The sequence below is a fragment of the Cryptomeria japonica genome, chromosome 6, assembly GCF_030272615.1.
Source record: "Cryptomeria japonica chromosome 6, Sugi_1.0, whole genome shotgun sequence".
In the NCBI taxonomy this organism is placed as follows: Eukaryota; Viridiplantae; Streptophyta; class Pinopsida; order Cupressales; family Cupressaceae; genus Cryptomeria; species Cryptomeria japonica.
This window is the reverse complement of record NC_081410.1, coordinates 14,763,833-14,788,164: the sequence shown is the minus strand read 5'-3', so window position 1 is coordinate 14,788,164 and position 24,332 is coordinate 14,763,833. Positions and strand designations below refer to the sequence as shown.

Sequence of the window (24,332 nt, the reverse complement as noted above, 5' to 3'; positions counted from 1 at the left end):
TTCCCGTAGTCGTCGATCTGCAAACAATAAATTTTGATTTGAATTAATCACCTTTGAAAATTTAAATAAATTAATTTAACAAATATTCAATTTAACTTTAAATGTTCGTTGTTGAAGAAAACTAGGCTTCAGAGAGACAATGGTTTGACTTCTTTAACTCAATGTTCTATCATGCCAGGGCAAAACTTCGACCTTGGGGCGAAAATAATGTGAGATTTCCTATAAACGCTCCCCCCCCTTTCTTCAACTAGCAAACTCGGGCTATGAGGTGAAAATACAAACGCCCTTAAAAAAACTCGGCATTTTAAGCTAAATTCAAGAATTTTAAATGCCTGTGAATGCCAAAATCGTGTCTTTTAGGTGAAATGATAATAGATCGACCCTTTTGCCTTGTTGGAATTCAGCTATTTAGCTTAGAATGGGCGAACCCTACCTTTGGCTCAAGACGCCTAACACATCTCTCGTTTTGAAAACTTGGGTATTTTGCTAGGCAAGTGCGATTTTTGGTTATGCTTTAAAACCCCAAACTTACCTTTTAAAACGCACCTCTCATTTAGCCATAAAATTCGGCCTTTAGGGTCATTATGTGCAATTTTATTTTTGACTTCACTTTGTAACATTTTTGGGCATTTTGCATGAAACGTGCGATTTTCTTTTTGACTTAAAGTGCCCCCTTAAGTGAAATTCGGGCCTGTTGCAGAAAATGTGCGATTTTGTGTATACGCCTTATGCCTTTAGCTAAAAAGAACTCGACATTTTGACCTTAGATGAGCGAACTTAGGTTCTTGTTGAAGCTTTTCCTTTTCGGCTCATTGGTTCAATTTGTGCAAACCTTGGCCTTCTACTTCATTTTCGGCCTATGAAGTGACTTTGTGATTTTTAGTCTTGCTTTGGGCTCAAGAAATCTAATTGCGCGAATCTCACTCTTGATCATTTTCGGTCATTTGGGTCATTTGGCGAACTTAACATCTTTTGGTTTTCGGCTCAGTGAGGTAACTTTGCGAACTTGGTCTTATTTTCGGCTAAATGGGGGCTTTTTGCACGAATTTAGACTCTTACTCCATTTTCAGCCTAAATGATGGTTTTGTGTGAATTGAGCTTTTGAGCCTTTAAGTTAAAGTGGCTTTGAATGAAATTCGGGATTTTTGCCCCAAAGATGCAATTTTTAGATCTTACAAATTCGGTCTCCTGTCCTGAAATGCACGACTTAGGGTTTTGCAGGTGACCTCGGGTTCTTGCTTTCCTTTTCTACTAAAAATGGATTTCGGGCTTTATGGAGGATTTGCACGATTTAGGGTTTACCAAAATTTTAGCCATTTTACATTGAATGCACGATTTTGGTCTTTGTTTTGCATACCCTTTCAAAACTCGAGAATTCCGATTGAAACGTGAGATTTTGCTAAATGCCCCCGTTTGTATTTGGTATGAAATTTGCTCATTCCTTATATTTTGTGCGATTTTGCCCCCTTTACCTCTCATGCGGGCAGACAAAAATTGGGGGTCCTCGTCAAGGTTGGGGTGTGTGCACAGAACGCACAACATGTGGATCATGCATGGTCATGCGAGATTGGTTCCACTTCTTGTGAATCACTACTCATTAAATATTGGTCAATGAAGATTGACTTGAATTTTTTCTTTCTTTTTTCCAAAATTGAGTCCGTTGATGCTTGACTTTGGGATTGTTGTGATTCCATCCTTTAAGATGACAAAGCAAGCTGAGGGAGGCCTTATACAATCTTGTGGCCATATTCATTTTTCTTTGAATCTATAAATTTCGCTCTATCAAATTTGGTTGCCCTTATTTTTTCCAGATTGAAAATATAAGTTGAAGGTGCTTGAATACTAAGGCACCCTTATATTTGACATACAATTTTTTTTCACGTTCATCTTTCTTGACACTTACAATTGGTATTCTCTTGCTCTCTCCTTGAATTTGTATTAAGGAAAAGGATTATCTTAAATATATTGCTGCTAATGTTTTTTTGAAAAATTTATTGTTTCGTTTGCAAGATTTCTCTGATTTCAGATTCAAATTTTTCATAAAAAACAAAGGTAGGATGCATTTTAATGTGAAGGACAAATTAGTGTGTAATTGGTCAATACATAGTTGAAAAATTCACAGCAAATTTGCAAGAATCATGAGTTCTCGTGCCAATTCATGGCCGTGAGTCACATGCGGTTTAATTCGCAGCCGATTTTTTGCATAAACTCGCCATGGTTTTTCTTGATAAATTCATCAATACTTGCCATAAATCGGTCAACCGAAAGATAAAATGGAAAACCTGTGAAAATGCCATTTGTTTTGCTTGTTTCGATTGACCTTTGCTTCGCATGCAACAACTGTGTAGGGCACGCGACAACCTTTTAGGGCAAATGACAAGATTAAGGGAGATGATTTGAAAAAGAGACAGGTTTAATTTTGTTTCATACTTTATTAAATTATCTAGGTTTAATGAGTTCCATAGTTTGTTTCATAAGTTAATAAGAGACGTGATATATGTTTCATGATTGGCGAGAATTCCACTATATGTTTCATTGTGTATATATATTTAATTTATCATTAACTTTATTAGAGGGCTAGATAAGAGTATATCCTCTAATAAAGAGTGTATTTTAATATATTTTAATGTATATTTTAATATATACTCTTGAAAGGCATAAAGTAATTTGAATATCTTTTATAATATTTTATAAGTTTGAAAAAATGAAAATAAGTTTGAAAAAAATGAAAATAATTGTTATATATTAATATCTTTAAGGATTATACTTATCATTAGCACTAATATATATGTAAATGGTATTTAATTTTGATTTATATATGATGGAAATTGGTCTTATGTTCTACAAGTCTAATAATATGTATCTTTTTGAAGACTATTCTAGAAACTTTATATTTTTTCAAATGTTTGATAAATTGCCAAGTTGTTCCCTGAGTTTTTGGCAAGTCCCAAGTTTTAAAATTTTTTGGGCAAACTTGGATGATATGGCATTTCTAGTTCTTATCTTTAGTCTTATAACAAGGGAGAGGAAAGTCTTGATTTTTTTTTCCGTTTTCTTTTTTAATTTCATGATTTTGTTTGTAATATTTCTCTCATTTCAGATAAGACAAAAATGATATAGAAAAGGTAGGAAATCAAAACTAAATACTAGTGAATTGGAGTTCACACCAAAAGACTAATCTAGGGCCTTATTAATGGATACACTTTTAAAGGACCTTGAACCATACAAACGAGAATAAGCTCATATGGTGGATGTGTGTCTTTAATTCTAAATTATAAATGGGTGAATAATTCTATGTCAAATTGTCAACGATAACATGGAGACTTTGTCCTTTGACCCAAAGCTTGGTAATCCTTATTCTTCAACATTGATGATTGCTGGCTTGGCATTATTGTTTGAGGTAGTTGGAACATTAAAGTCAATGGTCTTCTCAACCTCGGCACTAAGCTACATGAATCGAGCAAGGAAAGTTTCGTTTGCATAACATTCATGATCATCATGGGTGTCACTGTTGTAATATTTAAAACCCTTTATTCATTCTTGGTAGTTTTTCTTGTTCTTAGACAGTATTAATTTAAATATCCCATTTTTGTTTTTTTTTTTCTAATTTTTGCTTTTCCTAATAAATTTATGAATTTGGTAAAGCTAAGGTTGACAACCTTATGGAATGTTGCATCTTTTAATGTAATTTTTGTAGAGTTTAGTCAAACAGTTTGTATGCTGCTGGACTGGTTATGTAATTGCAATTTGTTTGATAAAATATGACAGATACTCATCATAGCAGTACTTCACAATGTTTAAATTTGTCCTGACTTCATTTACACACCATTTTTTTGCATAATATAGACAACTGATAATTTTTTTCTATGATTCTTTGAGTTGCAAATACAAAACATTTAACTCAGAAATTACAAATCAAATTGTGACAATTAAGGATTTTTGACATACACAATATCTTGGCTGACGTGAAGAATGGATTGATCAATAATATCAAATTGAAATACTCTTTGTTTGCTTTGTGGTTGTATGACTTCTCTTCCTATAGTACGGCTCCCCTCTGAGTTTTATGACAGCTCAAATAAGTGTAGCGACTCACTTTTGGAGGCAGCAATTAGGCAAAGCTACTTCCCAAGGCATCACATACTCCTTCCTTCTAGACAGCAAAATGTTTGACCAGGTTTACCTCGTCTTAAGTGCCATATCACTCCTTTAGACTCCAATATGTGTACAGTACCCTTTCAACAAGCTGTGTCCCTTAGTGATAATGTTGTGTTGGCTTTAGGAGAGCCAAAATAAGGCTGCAGAAAATTAGTTTAAGGCTTATAGGCCTCCTATAAAATATATCGTCACCCTTTGCAACTAGTATGATTCCTATTGTGGGAAGAGTGCAAGGTGATATTTTATAAAGTCTTAATTAATTAACTTTTTCTATTTTTAGAAAATGTGACTTTATAACATTATACTATAAAGTCTCAATATAAAAGCTAACCAAAGCAAAGAATTGACTAAGTATGGGTCCCCTTTGGCTAACCAATCATCCCCTACTCCGTGAATTTGCCTGCGGAGATGGGTAACAGGCAAATCAATGCAAGTGAATAGTAACTAGAGAAGTGGGGACATTACAGTCCTCCCTTCTCGGGATTGCTTGTCCTTAAGCAACTGAAGAGCCGGATGCTGCAAAATAGTTTCTCCCTCCCAAGTGGCATCCTCTATGGCTAAATTCTTCCATCTAATCAAGTATTCCCTGATTACTCTATTTCGTAAATTCCTTTCACGCTTATCCCGAACCTCAACTGGTACCATAATCAACTTGCCCTCCTCATCCAAAGGTGGTAACACTAATGAAGTCACTGTACCCTGTCCAATTGCCTTTTAAGGCAAGATACATGGAAGACATTATGAATTTTGGTCTTTGGCGGTAGCTCAATCTCATATGCCACTTCTCCAACTCTCCTCAATACACGGTATGGTCCATAAAATTGGGGTTTGAGCTTCTCTGCCCCAATCATCTTCAGAGTACTCTGCCTATATGGTTGGAGATGTAGGAATACCATATCTCCAATCTCAAATGACCTCTCAATCCTATGGCGATCAGCATACAGTTTCTGTTGATTCTGGGCTCGCTGAATGTTCTCCTTAAGTGCCTTAAGAATGTCTTGGCTCTCCTGAAGCCAATCCTGTGCCAATGGTGCTCTACTATCCCTAAGTGCCAAATCCATAAATGACATAGCATCATAACCATATAGAGTACGGAAAGGAGACATATCAATAGACATATGATGTGTCATATTGTAATAAAACTCTCCCAAATACAACCAACGAACCCATGCACACTATTGCCCAGACACATAGTTGCGTAAGTACCCCTCTATCCATTTATTCATGACCTCAATCTGACCATCAGTTTGGGGATGGTAGCTAGTGCTAGGAGTCAACTCTGTGCCAGTGATTCTAAACAATTCTGTAATATCCCCTACAATTTTTTTTGTTTTTTAAACAGTTTTACAACAAACCAATCACCGGTTAGGGTTAGAAAAAATGCAATCCAAACCAATTGAAAGGAACCTTTACACCTTTTGATCACCAAGGGCCCAAGTTGGGAGGGTGAGAGCATATAGTGATAGGGGATCTTTAGATGCAAAATCTGAAATGCTGATTACAATACTAGGCGACAAGCTAACCTCTTCCACTTTCCAGTAGGTAAAACAAGGAAACTTAGCATTAAACCAGCCAAGTAAACAAGAGCACACACAAGCACAAATCACTCTACCGCGATATTTCAGCGGGAGGACTTATTACTAAACAAACTCAACTCAACCGCTTATGCAGCGGGATGACAAATTACAAACATAAATCACTCAACCGCTTGTGCAGCGGGAGGACAATTGCAAAAAGAGATCACTTGACCACTTATGCAGCAGGAGGACTAAACTACAAACTAATTGCACACATTGAAGGCAGCCAAGGCAACCTCTTCCACTTATGCAGTGGGAATTACATTGAAATTCTTTAGAAACGATAGAGGTTAGTACTACTAACCAACAATTACAATGATGAGTACAATGAAGTATCAATGAACGAAACATTGAAAACTAAGAGAATTACAAGCTAAACACAATTAGACAAATCTGATATAAAAATACCACCACTCCAGCAAGAGTCCAACAATACTGAAAAGCTCACCAACTCTTCCAAACAACTCCGAATCGCACGCGAACATAGCCAAACGAGAGATATGACCAAGGCGACCAAGATAGGAGCACAAGACCACACCAAAAATGCCAACAAGGAGCGGCACGCAATCCGTGACACCTCCAAAAAGGGGGACGACCAGCAAGGAAGTTCAACTTGCTGCTAAAAATCAGAATTCACACCAAAAACCATGCCCACACAGAGGAATATTCGCCCTACCAATATGCTTCCAATGAGCTACTACCCAAAATGATCGATCGCACAAGCAAGGAGATATGAACAAATCTTCGCTTCAGCCACACCAAACCAGCAACTCTAAAAAAAACACACAACATACTGAAAACTGAAAGCACACTCTCAAATGACTCCAACAATACACTGAAATCAGCTAGGTATTGTATTTCAAGTACGAAACTGAACAAGCTAGGAAGCCACAACTTCGAAGCTCAAGTTCAATCACCATTCCGACAACATAACGATATGATTTCTCCAAGATGATCAAAATGAGGCGCCCAACCTTGTATTTATTGATTTTTGAATTTGAATCTGAAATTCAAATGCAAATGGCGCCAAATTCCCTCGCAATTCATTTGATGACCCCTTCCATACTTGGCGTCCACCCTCCAGGCCTCTTAGTCGAACTTAGGCAAGGTACACAAGTTCGAATCATGGAAAACATTATAAAATATGAAATGGCTTCATTTTTTGGGCGCCCACCTGACTTAGGAAATAAATTATGATTTAGGATAAATGATATTATTTTTCCTTCCTAAGTCATTCCTCCAAAATTGATCAGTAAAATAATTAAATATCAAACTTTAGGATAAAGTAATAATATTTAATTAATCAATTATAAATCAACCACTAATCGTTGCCAAATTGACAATGTGAACTGAAGTGCAGAAAACACTAATCTGAACTGGATTGGAGCTTTGCTCAAGACTGCCAAAAATAGCACTGCCTGAATTGACACTTACTAAAAATAGTAAGTCATGAAAACAACTCCGAAAAACATGCTCGTCGAACCCTGAGAATGAGCTCCAAAAACTCAAAAAACCTCAAAATCCTGTCAGCTACCAGCCTGCCACCAACTTACTAAAAATAGTAAGTTTAGAATTCACTTCAAAACAAGATGCATGTTATACCTCTATGAAGTTCTCAAAAAACCCAGAAGGAATCCACTATTAGAATCGAAGAATCCCTACCAGATCATCATCAATTTGCTCTTGCAGAACTCCACAAAAATAGGAAACCCTAATTCTTCATTCAAGTCAGCCTACAGGTTTCCGGAATAGGCTAATGGACCACTGGTTACTTCCTACTGAGAAGGGGTTCCTGCCAAAAAGAACTTATGAACCTGATGTCACGGTCACTGACAATGGTCTTTGGAAGACCATGGAGCCGGAATATCTCTCTGAAAAATACATCAGCAACCTGTGAAGCGGTATAATTTTCTACTATGGGAAAGAAATGAGCATATTTAGTTAACCTGTTGTAATGTCCCCTTCTCATTAGTCCTTAGATATTCACGAGATTGGCCTATCATTTGACCCTCGTAGGCCAAGAGGATTGATTAGGGGATCGGTTTGCAGTGATTCACGGCTTCACATTTCATGTCTATGTGGTTTTATGGCAAAATAAGGAGATTAGATGTATTGCGAGACGTATGCACTTTAATTATAATATAATAATATTTTATGAAGTGCAATTAAATTAATGTGTAATCAAAAAATAATAGTGTACCTACCGGATCAGAAGGGATCTTCTAGAAGGAATCATATGATTGGATAAGAAAGAAATAAATAAAGGGAGGTGATTCGTTGTTGATCATTAGTTGTTGAGTATCTCTTCTTGTGTAGACTTGTGGAGCCAGAAGGTTTTCTGTAGATAATCATTTGGGAACGGAAACTCTCGATGGTTGGCATAACTGAGGAGGTGAGAGATCTTCCAAGGGGTTGCTATTGTGAGAGGGAGACATCTCAGTCTTCCTAATTGTGCTTAATGAGTTTGTTGTATCTTTCATGGTGGATAGGGTATTCTTGGTATCTTCAGAAATTCCGATCGAGTGCCCATTCTCGCATTGACTTTCATTGAAATAAGGAGGCGATTTCATTAGCAATTGATTAAAGGTAGATTTGTGTGAAGATCGACTCCTGGAAGGTATGTTCCTGCTCCTGGACTTGCTTTTGCTGCGGGTGGGGTGGGGGGGTATCGTCACAGAGCCTATTAATGTTCCGGTTCCACTGGATGACTTCGTTGCAATCGAAGTTCGATATCGAGTTGGCAGATCTGATATCAAATTTGACTTCATCTTGTCTACCATCGATTTGCTCATAACATCTTCAATGGAGCATACAAGGATCAAATAGAGGGGTTATTCATCTTTGGAAGCATAAGCCGATCCCTTGTAGTGGTGATTGAAGGAGAAATAATCAAAGTTCGGCATCCTTTTCAGGTCTGAATGAAATCAGTAGAAACCCACGATTTCACCCATTATTCAGCATTTAAGCATCGAATTCCATTATAGAGGCCAGCGATATATTTGAAGGTGTAAGGCGATCCTTATTAACGACATTTGGAGGGAGATTTGGTGGACAAACCAGTGATAAGCCAATCTGATCAGCATTGAACCAGTTAGCTTCTAAGATTATCGATCTTGCTCATCTCTCTCTGATTTGGCATCCAAATCCAACAAGATAGACAACGCTACACTTAATGAACAAAGGGCAGCAGTAGATGGCTTTCTAGATAATGTATCAGCAGCTACATTATTTTTCCCCTTGACATATTCAATGTCAAAATCATATGCTTGGATCTTACTGACCCACTTTTGCTGCCTCTCATTGAGATCCTTTTGTTCTAAAAAGTATTTAAGGCTGTTATGATCAGTTTTAACAATAAATTTCCTTCCAACCAAATACTGTCTGAATTTTGTGAGTGCATGCATGATAGCTAACATTTCTTTGTCATATGTAGAGTATAATCTTTCATTATCTTTCAATTTCCTACTCTCATATGCAATAGGATGATGATTTTGCATGAGTACTTTACCCACACCTTCTCCTGAAGCATCACGTTCAAGCACAAAAGGTTGGGTGAAATTAGGAAGTGCCGGCACAGGACAAGTGCTCATCACTTGCTTAAGCCTATCAAACACCCCCTGTGCTTCTTGAGTCCATTTGAAAGCCCCCTTCCTAGTAAGATCTGTCAAAGTTGCTGCAAGCTGAGAATAACCTCTAACAAACCTCCTGTAATAAGCACATAGCCCATGAAAACCATGCAACTCTGAAATGTTTCTGAGAGGTGGCCAGTCAAGAATGGCTTGGATCTTTTCTTGATGAACTTTGACTCCATCTACAGCTATCACATGACCCAAGTATAAAATCTCTGTGAGCCCAAATTCACATTTGGACATTTAGCATACAAAGACTGTGATTCCATAATGCTCGACACCTCATCTAAGTGTCTCAAATGTTCCTCCCATGATCTGCTATAAGTCAAGATATCATAAAAGAATACTAAAACAAATTTACGCAGATGCTTATTGAATATGTGGTTCATGCATGACTGAAATGTAGCTGGGGCATTAGTGAGACCAAAAGGCATCACTAAGAACTCATAGTGACCGTAATGGCACCTGAAAGCTGTTTTGTGAATGTATGTCTCTCGCACCTTAATCTGATGATACCCCGATTGAAGATCAATCTTCGAAAAATAAACTACGCCATGAAGGTTATCTAATAGCTCATCAATGCGTGTAATGGGATACTGGTTCTTAATGCTTTTCTGATTGAGGGCACGGTAGTCAATACACATATGTAAGGTCCCATCCTTCTTGTTCACCAGCACTACTGAAGAAGCAAGGGGACTAGAACTCGGTCTAATGAATCCCATGTCCAGAAGTTCTCTGATGGCCTTCTCTATCTCGTCTCTATAGGCCTTAGGATGGCGGTATGGAATGGTCATAACCGGATTTGCTCCCTCTTCTAGCTCTATCACATGCTCAAAGCCTCTATCAACCGATACACTAGGTGTTATATCACCAAACACCACCCCATGTTTATCTAAAATCTGTTGAATATCTATATGATAAGTTTTGCCATCCTATGATGAAGGTGCCTTAGATGAGATAAAGGACTGTGTAGCCCAAAGGATGTCTTGGTGTCTGATAATAGTCTCCATCCTGCGTGAAGAAACCTCCTTGGGGCCTCCATATGACAATGCCCTCAATACTCTCTTCTTACCATCAGCTAGAAATTCCAACTGCATCCTGCGGTGATCTATGACATATCTACCAATCCCCTGTAACCACTGCATACCAATAACTACATCATAATCCTCTAATGGCAGAACATAAAAATCATTTGTCAATGTGTAGTTTCCCATCTGAATACTGAGTTGAGGAATCCTCTTGATACATCCCAACACTACACCATCTGCAACCTTCACTCCAAATCTTGAAAATTCCTCTGTCTGCAATCCATGTTTCTCTACCAGGTGCGGATCAATAAAGTTATGGGTTGCTCCAGTATCTACTAAACACACTACCCGCTGCCCCTGAATAGTCCCCTTCAGTTTGAAAGTATGGAACTTAGGATAGCTCGAAAGAGTGACCATGGTGACATTGGTCGTAGCTTGTGCATCAGTAGAATCAAGCTCTATATGTGGTGGCTCATTATGTACCTCCTCATCATCAGTGTCCTGTATGTGTTCATCCTCCACGTCTGAGATCACCTCAATGAGATGGGCTTTGCCTTTGCCAAGGCATCTGTGACCCGGTTGCCAAGGTTCCTTACAAGTAAAACACAACTCTTTCCTTCTCAATTCATTTCTAGATTCCTGATCAATCTTAGGAGATGTGTTCCCCTTTTGCGGATTAAAAGACTTTTGGAAGGGTTTGGAATTCCTGGGAAAGTTTCTGTTTTGCTGAAATGTGGAGGGAGGAGGTGAGGTATCTAGGTCCAATGTGTCATGTCCCCCTAATATATGAATAATGAAAGTATAGAATATATTAATTATTTTATATAAATTCCCCCATTTCATTTATATCATTAATATTTTCATGTATTTGCTTACAACCGTAATTAATTCTAACTATTACGGGATTTTCAACTAATTGATGACAATAAAAGGAGGGGTGACACCCGAAGAGGGATATGAGTTTTTAAATAAAAGAACAGAAGACCTGGGAGCGAAGGTTGGATATCTTCGTGATATCAATATTTGTGAATCATTCCTTTCGCTAGCCATACTGGCCTATTGGAATAAAAAATGGTGAATCAAGGTGAAACGTATTAGTGTCAGCATTGGAAGTAGATATTGGTTGATAGGAAGCATCGTTTACATTCTTGTTCGGGCTCTTGCAGAACACGAACATCATCACACCATAAGTGTAAGTGTGTTGACGTTTTGCAAGTATCGGGTTAGGCTGTGTAAGTCGTATAATGGAATCGAGTTAGTACAGACTAGGAGGTGCTACCTCACTGCGTGTGCCAGACCAAACTTAATTCATGTTGTGTCGGAGGTGTTGTTCATTGCACAAAATATATTCTACGTCGTGTCGGGAGTGTCGTCCATCACATTATACAGATTTTGTGCTATGACGGGGTGAATGTCCAACACACAATACATAACCTATGCTGTGATGGGAGTAATATTTTAACACAAAGGAAGTGATTCTATCACCGTGGTTACGGGGGCCATAGCAGATACAAAACCGTTCGTAGGAGGATTGTAAATAGCATACGAGAATCATCACGTGGCAGGATTCTTTCACGCTACCTAGAGAGCATACGAAGACATTTCTGGAGGAGTATAATAGTAAGGTGCTACCGATAACTCTGCGAACACACAGGTGCACGATGAAACATATAATCCAATATTGTAGAATGTGTATGATGTATGTTTAATCAATGCTATGAAGGTTAATTTGGGTTAGCACGGGTTGTAATATTGAAATTCATAGGCATTACAATGATTATCTGGTTAAATTATCAATACTCTACTGTATAATCTGGAAATATACATTTATATATTGCTAGTTTCTAGTAAGGAATTTTACAATAGTGATTAGCTGGTTAAATTATCAATACTCTGCGGTATAATCTGGAAATACACATTTATATATTGCTAGTTTCGAGTAAGGAATTTTACAGTGGTATCAGAGCTCTTTGTTTCCTGCCAGCCTGTAGGATAATGAGATTTCATGAAAACTTAATACATAGTTGATTATGCACCAAGGAAATTATATTTCCGAAGTACTAGGGCCCGTCAAAACAGGTTTTCAAACTCTCCTTTAGCACAGGATAGTTCATCAATTCCATTTGAAATTGAGGATAGCCACACAGAAATAGATGAGGAATTTATTTTTGAAACCAACATGGGAGACCTGGATAACAATAGGGATTTATTGGCTGCATTGATCTGAAGTCAGCAAGATATGCAGGATAATGTTAATAGAATGACCAACTTGATGACCCAGTTTATGGCTAATAATATTAATCAGCATCAAAATAATGGAAGACAAAATAATCAACATCAAAATAATGGGGGAAACAATGGGGGTAGAGATGAATAGTCAGTTAATAATCAGCCAGAAAGAACAGGAACAAGAAGACCATTCATGCCCACATTTACTGCGAGAAATCAGCCACCTAAAAATGAACCTACAATAAGAGAAATTCAGGAAGAAATACATCAAGACTAGTTAGGTTCTGGTGAAGAATTTAGATCATCAATGACATTTAGAGAATATTTAGATGTCAGAATGAAACATAGGCCAAGAGGACAGCGAGGAAACAACAGTGAATTACAAAGAAAAATTGGAAAGATGTCCATTCCTTATTTTGATGGTTCAGGTAAGACAACTGCTCGGGCTTGGGTGCAAAAATTAGATACATACTTCCAATTAAACCCTATGATGGAAGAAGAAGCAATTAAATATGCTGCATTACACCTTGACTGTATAGCACATGAATGGTGGCATCATGGACAAATAACTTTGGGCCATAATTTTATAGGCACTTATGTTGAGTTTACTGAGCAACTTATTGATAGGTTTGATTCTAAGGATCCTGAATTACACCTTAAGGATCTGACTCAACTTAAGCAAACTGGAACTGTTGAACAATATATCTCTGAATTTGAAAATTTGGCAGTCTTAGTCACTGAAATTTCTGAAAGACACAAAATTGTGATATTTATAGATGGATTGTCTGATTCCCTCAAAGGGTGGGTTAAATCCTTAAACCCCCTTACTTTACAAACAGCTGTCAAAAGAGCAATCCTCTAATGGCAGAACATAAAAATCATTTGTCAATGTGTAGTTTCCCATCTGAATACTGAGTTGAGGAATCCTCTTGGTACATCCCAACACTACACCATCTGCAACCTTCACTCCAAATCTTGAAAATTCCTTTGTCTGCAATCCATGTTTCTCTACCAGGTGCTGATCAATAAAGTTATGGGTTGCTCCAGTATCTACTAAACACACTACCCGCTGCCCCTGAATAGTCCCCTTTAGTTTGAAAGTATGGAACTTAGGATAGCTCGAAAGAGTGACCATGGTGACATTGGTCGTAGCCTGTGCATCAGTAGAATCAAGCTCTATATGTGGTGGCTCATTATGTACCTCTTCATCATCAGTGTCTTGTATGTGTTCATCCTCCACGTCTGAGATCACCTCAATGAGATGGGCTTTGCCTTTGCCAAGGCATCTGTGACCCGGTTGCCAAGGTTCCTTACAAATAAAACACAACTTTTTCCTTCTCAATTCATTTCTAGATTCCTAATCAATCTTAGGAGATGTGTTTCCCTTTTGCGGATTAAAAAACTTTTGGAAGGGTTTGGAATTCCTGGGAAAGTTTCTATTTTGCTGAAATGTGGAGGGAGAAGGTGAGGTATCTAGGTCCAATGTAAGTTGTATGGCCTCTTGTAAAGTCTTAGGTTTTAAAGCCTTAACCAATCCCCTGAGTCTCTCATGAAGGCCCTCAATAAAAAGCATCGCCACCCTTCTATCGGGCATCTTTGGAACCATCATTGCTATGTGTTGGAACTCATTAATGTTAACCTCTACATGTCCAGTTTGCTTCAAAAGAGCTAAGTCCTTGTAATATAGTTCCACATCCTTCCTGTCAAACCTAGCAATTAGTATCTCTGTGAACTCTGGGTGTGAGTGAATGAGAGCATGTTTCTAAGTGACTAATCCATGGTGCCACCAATCGTATGCAACTCCCTCTAAGTGTAGGACAACAAACTGAATGGCTTCATCTTCAGCCATAGGTTTCAAGGATAAATATATGTCCAACTTATGGACCCATGCTCGTGCACTAATGGAGCCACTGCCATCAAATGTGGATAAAGTAAGCTTATCTAGCTTTCTTCAAATCATTGTTCCATTGCTGTCTGGGCCATCTGTTGTTCTATCCCCTCATAGAATCTCTGCGCTGCATACAATATTGATGCAAAGGAAAAGCATCTTTGACGTGTGCTGAGCCCACTCATCGCTGACAACCATACTTGTATCTTGAAAAGTCATTCCATTTTGTGGATCAGCAATTGGTGGTTCACCTCTAGGAGTGAACCGAGGAAGCATAGGCCTATCTGCTGTCCTCGTATGAGTCCTGTCTCTCCGTGGTGAAATAGATGCACTTCCCAGGGAAGATGGAGTCCTACAGCTGGCACGACTCCCTGCAGTTGAAACTGATCTGCTATGATTTGTGCGCCTACCCCTATGATTTTCCAAATCCATCCTATCCAGTGTGTCCTGTAACCTGTTAATAGCCTGGACAATTCTCGTTTGTGCACCAGCCAAGCTCCTCATGACCTCATCAAGATTGAGTGGATTTTGCCTTTCCTGCTTGGGAGGGCCCTTGTGACCCTCTGGAATATCACCCATAATAGTCTCTACTGTTGGTTCAGTGACAAAGTTCAAATCCACCCGAGGTCTCCTGCGTGTGTAAAATCTGTAGGTACCATATTTGCCTCGCTGCATAGAATTGCACCGATGGCCCTCAGGTTGGCAGGATCATTGCTCTAATACCATTGAAAGATGCCGGCTAGGAAATGAGTTAAGTCTGATTTGTTTTGTTTGAATAATAATCCTTGACTAGCAATATATTTTTTGGTTTTGAGCTTTTCTGACTTCGAATGAGTTTTGAATGCGGAAAATATATAAAACGAATGAACTGAAATATAATTTCAGAATTATGAGTTGAATAACAACAAGGTATTACAAAAAAATCTTGAAGATTCTATGCCAAGGAAGACAGTCAGCATACCAGGAGGTCCCATGCCTAGCTTGGAATGAAGGCTTTTATTGATATTGTGCCAAATATTGATGTTCTAAATAGGTCCAAGCCTCTAATGAGGTTTATTTGCTCTAACAATAATTATCTAAAACAATTATTGCTGAAATAGATGAAGCTGATGCTGATTCCTCCAAGTCCCTAGGAGACTTCACTAAAATTGATCAAATTTCCCACTGTTTTGCTCATATTTCTCTCTAAAGTTGAGATAAGCCTGAAAGAATGATTTATTTCTTTATTCCTAATGCTAACAATGAATTTTATACAAAAGACCAGCTGCAAAACCCACACCAGCTGCAAAACCCTCTAATTTATTTTCTCCCAGGTAAGCTAAGAGTGTACGGCTCGGTTGTGAGAAGTATGGCTGGCCATAAACTGCAATAATTTCACCAATTGTGTCCTCTATCTGCTCAGATTTGATTCTCATGTCCTGCAAAATACGTTGCAGACCTGCAAGAACGTATTTCTTCTCAAAAAAATCCTCAATCATAATGCTCCAAAATGAACCCCAAAGCCTTCTTTTATGCTTTTTGCCCTAATTGATCCCCTTTGTGGCATTATTAGAAGATTCCAGTGGAATCTTTTCCCCTTCATGAGTTCGATTTTGCTTGAGGGTTAGCTCTTCATTAAAAATGGCCCACCTTTTAAAAAGACTTTATCACCTAGGGAAGAGTGCAAGGTGATATTTTATAAAGTCTTAATTAATTAACTTTTTCTATTTTTATAAAAAGTGATTTTATAACATTATACTATAAAGTCTCAATATAAAAGCTAACCAAAGCGAAGAATTGACTAAGTATGGGTTCGCTTTGGCTAACTAATCATCCCCTACTCCGTGAATTTGCTTGCGGAGATGGCTAACAGGCAAATCGATGCAACTGAATAGCAACTAGAGAAGTGGGGACATTACAGATTTCGGGATTTTGCATTAGGTTACTAATTAGTGCGATTCAAACACAAGCGTCTCTCTCATATACGGGCAGACATGGGGTCTCCGTCAAGGACGGGGTGTGGTGTGATGCACAACAATATTCCCTGTTGGAAATCTCTACATCTTCATAGTGTAGTGAGCCTAACCAAATTTGACTCAAAACCATTCACTTGCTGCCATTGTAATTTTGTCAACTTTGTATGCGAAGTTGTACCTTGCTGATATGAATTTCAGTTTGCTGTGTATGCTCTTAAAATCAAGTAGAAATGTTGCAAATGCTTTGAAGTGAATGTCAAAGGATCCAACAAGCTGAGAATGAAATGCAGTTGTTTTTACTCATTTCAAATGCAAATACATGAGTTCCTGAGGTAAAATGCATACCTACAGCGAAGTAGCATTTTTACAAACACTTGGCATGTAAACTAATGTGCATCTACAACAAATAGTCATTAACACAGACACTTGGCATACAAACTAGGAAGCTGCTATGAGAGACAATGTTGTCATTTAAACACCTGAGATATATGCATACATACTTCTGATTACAACTGCTAGTAAGTATTATGACTCCTAATGCAGAACATGTGCAATATAAGGAACCTGGAAATTGATAGCAGCAGTACCAAATAATTCAATTCTCCACATGGGCTGACTGTCTTCACTCCAAAATGCAATGAAAATCTTCTAAAATGCAAGAGAACCCTCCAAAATATTTGTTGGAATTCTTCTTAGCTCCTAAGGTCAAAATCGCCCTATACATAGGAGTGCCCAACCAGGAGGAATGAAGCCTTCACAAGAGTCTGTTACGTGCCAGTAGTCACAAAATTTAAGCTCCAATATTATCCTCGGGTCTGCAAATTAAAAGCCCTGCGATGATCTGCCCAAACACTGAATTAAACTCCTCTTTAATGCACAAATTGAACCTCTGGATGAAGTCCATGATCAAGTAATGATTCATTTGATATCTCACAGCCTCAAGATTGCTAAACACTGAAGAGGCTACGCTCTCCAATGCTGGATATGGCAGAAAACCCTTGTCTTCTTCCACAGTTCATGAATGAAGAATTAACAATGCTCAATAATAATCGATTTTCCTCTTGGCAGCCTTATAAATCTTTCATGAAGTCGAATTTCTCCAAAAAGCTCATTAAATTGTGAGCTTGCACTTTAATATTTTAATATAATCTCCTTGGCCTAGGCGTTTACATAGTTAATTAAATGGCCCCCTTTTAATGATAAATGGACCCTTGAGTTATAAAGTGCAAATATAACATTAAGATATAACTTATGTATTAATATTTGACTTTATTTCATTAAATGTCTCTTATATTATAAAGTCCAAATTTTAATCATTATTATGCACTTATAATTAATTAATTAAAGTATAACTTTAATAATAATTAAAATATCATAACTCCAATAATAACCATTATTTCTCAATTCTGCAAACACCATGGGGTAGCCCACTGCGTCCACTATTCATCCAACTGCCTTACTAAAAATAGTAAGGGTCCCTCTTGATCAATTACTAACTTACTATAAATAGTAAGTGTGTGAAACAGAGTCAAACGAAGGCCAAACTGAACCAAACGAAGGCCAAACTGAACACTTTTGACCTTCGGAATGGGAATAAGCCTCCTGCACTGGCAACTGGGACCCTCTAACCGTCTGTGTTAGCCTACGAGGGCCAATAATAGGCTAATCCAATCATAAACCATCTCATCCCAAAAAGGGGACATTACACATAGTCAAAGCCAAAATCAAGGATAATCTTGTTTCATACATTGGACAACATGTTTAGTATACAAGGACTGCCATAGGCAAAGTTGGCATCCTATAGTCATTGTATTGCTGGATACAAGTTAAGTCATTGTTGGTAAGAAATGCCATTTTCATAATGCAAAAATCATAGAACAATCCCAGATATTAGTATCATAGCTAAGGTCAAACTAGAACATAACCATTTATCTTTTTACTTAATTGTTCCTCTCTGTTAATGAGCTTGACAACAAAACATGAAATCTTGAAGGCTTGAAGAAAAGTTTAATAGTAAATTCCTCACTTGAATATACACACTAGTCACTGAGACACAAGAAAATAGCATGGCTACATCACCATCCAAGACCTATCTTGGACGCTAGTCCATGACTTGCTGTGATGTCAGGATGAGTAATGTGGGCTCCTCATAGCCATAGACATATTTTTAGTTCTCTTATTTGTTTTGATGCTAGGGATTTCATATTCCATGAGTTTTGTATACGTTTGACAATATTTATATATCTACATGTGTTATTTCCTTCAGTTAAAATTTGCAATATTTATATATTTAAATGTGTATTTCCTTTAGTTAAAATTTGCATTTATACTTACGTGATCAATCTATTGATCAAAGTAGCTTCTATTTGATGAGGTTATTGTGTCCTTAAGGTGTATTTATTAAAGGGTGCATGAAACAAGTTTTAAATCCTTAAAAATCTTTGAATTTCTTGGGTTTTTTCAATTTCCCAAATCTTTACTGATTCTGCGCCGAGTCTAGGTGCCAAGTCCGAGTCTGAGTCAAAAATCAGTTTTCCCAATCTGGGCCAAGTCCAAGTCTTGTAACACTAGTTCAGTTAGTTGTTTGTATGCTACAATATTCCTTTCCTCTTTCTAAATTTGTAATTGAAGATCATTATATACAAGAGATGTGATATGAAAACAAGGATGCATCCCCTCAAAGGTAGTCTATAGACTCTATACTAACTAATTGGGATTATAACATCAACTGTGAGGTTATAATAATGCATTATCAATTGCAAGTGTAGTTCACAATGAACTGCAAATCCTTCTTGGATGTGCGAAGATCAAGTGTCTTGATCTAAAGATTTAGGTAAAAGTTAAAGGTAATGAAATTTTAGGTCGATGCCTAGCAAATATGCTTAGTAGGATATGTTTTATTAACATGGACGGGGATACTTTAACTTTTCCCACATATTGTTACAACTTTGTATACTAGCAGGTTTCTACCTCGTTTCATTGTTCAAAGATAGGGATGTGCAAATAACTTGCATGCTTTATTTGTTATTGGCATCATGTGATTCGCCATTTTTGGAATAAGAAAGGATCAGCTAGCTGCATTGATCTATATAGTAGTTTTTAATGTTTTGCAGTTTCGAAGTTTTTGCTATATTTGCTTTTGTTTTGTTTGGACATTTTCTATGCATACTAATTACTTGTTTACAGATGGACCGTCACAAATACGTGAAAATAGCATACCATGGCCTAAATGAGATGTCAAGGGAAGATCGAATGGCAACCTATGGCAACACCTTATTGCGGGAGCCCTTTGATGAACCTGATTATGCTCTTATTGATACACTCTTTTCTCTTGGTGAAGCATATTTATTTGCTCAACTTGTTGAGTTGAAGGATGCATACCCAGAGAAACTTCCTCCAGGCACCAAGTACGAGTTACAGTGATCCCTGTCTCATCATGAATAGTTTTCCATCTTTTATGGGTCAAAAAATAAAATAGTAACTTGTAGTTACTGAAATTAGTTTTCATGAGGAATAATTATCCTGTCCTCTTTTTTTTGTTTAGATTGATACTTCTTTTATATCTGGATCTCTGGTTCTGTACTTTCAATATTTAACAAAAATTCCATTTTTAAAAAGTTAAAAATTGCACAATGTTATATATGATATGCCAGGTTTTAAGGTTGAGGTTTAAAAGCATTTCTTGTGCCCAGGCAAAAGACTTGCCTTATTATACCCCATTCAAAAAACTTTCATGCAGTTTTGGCTATTGATCTTGTTTCAGTTTAAATGTTCAAGATGGTATTGGTATTCTGTTATCATTTTAGCTAAATTATTATTTTAAAAGGTATGAATCCTTCTGAATGCCAGTTCTTGATTAATTTGTTCCTCATAAGTGTAAGTCAACTTTCATGAATGCAAGTCCTTCAACAAACCTTAGGATGCATGTTTCATAAATTTAAGTCATTGAAACCAATTCATGCAGAATATTAATATATTTTTCTTCTATTTCTTAGGTGTCTAATTCTCTTTAGTGTTAGCTCTCTAGTTCTGTAATAGTTAGTGGTATTATTTTTCCATTGCTACTTTAAGCAAATACTTATCACATCATCAACATTAAGCTTACTGCTTCAATTTTAGCGGTTTAAACACACTAGAACATTGATCTGATATTCTAGAGATTTGGGTTGTTAAGCTTGCTCAAAATAACAGACATCAAGTTTCCACAATCTATAAGATATTAATCTAGAGTGCTTCCGGATTAGATTGTGTATGAGTTTTTTGCATCAATGTTCCGGATCACACTCTGTGATCTATCATCAGGATGAATAGAGAGCATGCAGAATTTGCTCAAAATGTTCATTATTGTTTTTAACCTAAAAACATTTGAATCACATAGGCAGAAATCATAAAAAGAAAATCTCTTAGTACAATTCTGTTAAATCCCTGCAAATTCCATGTGAAAAAACAAAATATTCATGATTTGGGCCAACCTGGCTTCTACCATTAATTCTGGTCTCCTTCTGTTGTCTTTCTAGCAGAATTTGTCATATACATTGTTTTATATTGACAATATTTCCCTCATTCATTCGATGAGTGACAGCAAGGGCAGAGGCAAATATAACAGATTTTCATGGAGCAGAAACAGGCAGTGATCAGCAGAACACAAGTGCAAAAATGAGGTCATCAACTGCATAGACAGAAAGAAGTGAAAAGAGGGCCTGATCCTTAAGCAATTATGATTGTTGAAGATTCACATGACACTCTGAAATCTCTGCCCTGTTATAGAGAAATGCCAAAGGTCATTAAATAAGTTCCACTAGGAAAAGAGGACACAGTTTTATCAGGGTACAACAAAGACAACTCCACCATGGCATGACACATTCACAATTCCGCCCAGAGACCAGACACATATTCTCCTTGGCTTAGCCATTCAAATTCTCTGCCCAGGCACACTTTTACAGTAGCTGTGCCATCTGGAATTTCCACTAAGACATCCAAAGTGAATAAAAGCCAATTGGCACCCTTCAGTGATGGCAAAGCCATTATAAAATTCCACCATGGTTAACTTATCACAAAATTTGGCTTCCAAAAAAGTTGGTGACATTTGCATATATCTCTACCTAGCATGAAAAGGTTGGCATAAATGAGCTGGGCATGTTTTTGGAGTGGCTAAACCAGTAAAGATCTCTTCCTAAGACTAGAAAAGTATTGTAAGTGATCAATAGTTCTGCCCTGAAGGAAAAGTGGTGCAAGTGAATGTAAGCTCCACACATAAGAAAAAAGGAACACACATCTCCTGGTGAAAATATTTACATGTAATATTACTGTTGTCTGCACCATTATTCATATATTCCTGTACAATATTTCAACATGATCTTCTGGTCCTTGTATCTGTATATTGAATCTCCAGGTGCCCATGCTCCTAACTATAGTTAATTCAAGTTAACTAATCACTTCTAATGTAGCACATAACACAATAATGTTCTTTGTGTGTAGATGCCCTTGGTTCATTCACTTCATTTGTATGGTCTATTGGCACTTATAGCCTTATATTAGCCGTTTCTTTGGTTGCTATTTCAGTTTTTTCAACTAGCTTATATGGTGCTACTGCTAAAATTAGAACATTGAACGTAAACAAAGTTAGTCAATATAGAAAATTCAAGTTAGTTCAAGTCAACTGATCATTTCTAATGTAGCACATAACATAATAATGTTCTTTGTGTGCAGATGCCCTTAGTTCATTCACTTCATTCGTATGGTCTATGGGCACTTATAGCCTGATATTAGTGGTTTCTTTGGTTGCTATTCCAGTTTTTTCAACTTGTTTAAAAATTGGAATATGAAAGGAAAACAGAGTTAGTCAATAAAGAAAATAGATGAAAGCAGTTACAGAAAAAATACACATGAGAGAGATTGCTACGCTGAATACAAATGTTTGGAGGAATGGTTTGTCAAATTTTTAAATGCCTACATGGGGAAACTATCAGAGCAGTATCGTTAGTTATTGAATGAAAAACTAAGCAACACATGCAGCGTAATCTGTAAACATTTATAGCTTCTTTTCCTGTCATCTTGTGGTATAATACTATAACTTTTAGAAGCTTGGTGAACTAACAGCATGAGAATGTGTATTTTGCAGTTATGTCCAAATGTATAAAGCTGTTCGGGCAGCTGTTGATTTGTGTCATCGAGATGGAACTATAAAGCAAGCAGTTGCATGTGATCCCTCCAAGTATGTATATTATTGTGCTTACACAATAATTAAGAAACCCTGTACATGAAGATTGCATAAAATTTTGCAAGAAGAAAACTATTGCAATAATAAGTTATGACATTATGGATAATGGAGTATGATCCAAAACATTATGCATAAAAGTTTTAACATAGTAATATCCAGAAGCATTTGTGATTTCAAGTTACAACATTGTTAACAATTACTATTGAGATAGTGTAGAAACTTGTTGGAGTGTATTTGACCATTGCAATTGAGATAGTCTAGAAATTTCTTACCTGTACTTGGCAAAAACAAATGGGACACTCTAGAAACCTATCGTTGCAGTGTATAATGGCTTGACAAATAGAACATTGCCAATTCTTTGTGAATTAAAAAGTACTAACTTGTTCCTAAAAAACTTGGTTTTTTTGTCCAAAACAAAGCGAATTCCTTAGACCTGATGTGTAGGATGGAAATCTAAGTTTATTTATTCTCGTATTCATTCACAATAGTATAGAGGTTTTCTATTCAAATAGCTAACATCAAAATTTGTCTGATGCAAAGGAGTAAGGATGTTTACTGCCTAACTCTACCAGTTACAGAGGTAAACGAAATTACAAGTACAGAGCAATTATGTATTTACAACAGTATATGAAAGATATGTCATTCTCGTTGTTTATTATTCAATGATATGACAGCAATTATGGAGATTGTAATTGAATTTGATGTTTCTAGCATGTATCTAAATTGAGCTCAGAGATTTTTTCAAATTGTCTGGGTTATAAATCTTAATGCTAGTTATTGTGATTATAATAGTATATTTTTCACTTTAGAACTGTCCTACTGTAGTATTTGTTGCAATAATAAATAATAGTTAGTCATCGGCAATAGCTTCAACTATTGTGTTTTATGGTTTAGAAACTATCGCATTAATTCTTGATTGATTGGTTCCTTTATTATTATGCCAGGTTTATGAATAAATCAACGCTATCAATTGGTTAATCTCTTTTGGTCACTTAATCATGCTTTTCCCCAGTAGGCACAAAGTTCACGCATCCTTTTTCATCTTTATGGAGTAGTTGTATTTATAAACAACTTCATGGGTGGATGATATAAGAGATTCCAGTATTGTTTCTTTTTTTTTCGATTGTCAGAAAATAGTCTTATATTAATGGATTAAAAAAGTACATTAAACTGTAAACCCGGTTTGAGGAGCACAAGTTTTTACATTTTAGTATGCTTAACCAAGACCAATAACTGTGTTATTTATAAGTCCTTTGCAAAGGCATTTATTTTAAGATATACTAAATTTACACATTGTTACAAAAAGGCTTTCAAATTGTGATATTTTATATTGTTAAACTGCAATCCAAGATCAAGGTCCAAAACCACTTCTACAATGTCGTGCTATCCTTCATCTCGTGTTGTATAGGTGATTTCACAAAACCACTTCTACAATGCTAAGTTACCGGTCCCGGTTCGGAATCGGATTTTGGTTCAAGATTCAGGTTCGCAAATTTGTTCATTTTTTATTTTTTTTGGGGCAGGGGGGGGGGGGTGGGGTGGGTTCGGGTTCGTCCGTACAAAAACATATAAAAATAAAAAAATAAAAATATATACATATATGCAGCAGCAAATATATACAAATGGGATTTGACATCTAATCTAGACC

General features: G+C 36.8%; 1 protein-coding gene across 6 annotated transcripts in view; it reads left to right on the top strand.

The window, feature by feature from the left end:
* The window catches only part of LOC131048035 (uncharacterized), a 298,163-nt gene that overhangs the window by 84,154 nt on the left and 189,677 nt on the right, over positions 1-24,332 (top strand). For all 6 annotated transcript variants that reach the window (XM_059207094.1, XM_057981866.2, XM_057981863.2 and 3 more), the window contains 2 exons: positions 19,651-19,871; positions 22,586-22,678. In XM_059207094.1, coding sequence (XP_059063077.1) covers positions 19,651-19,871; positions 22,586-22,678 — 314 coding nt within the window. The remainder of the gene's footprint in view (positions 1-19,650; positions 19,872-22,585; positions 22,679-24,332) is intronic.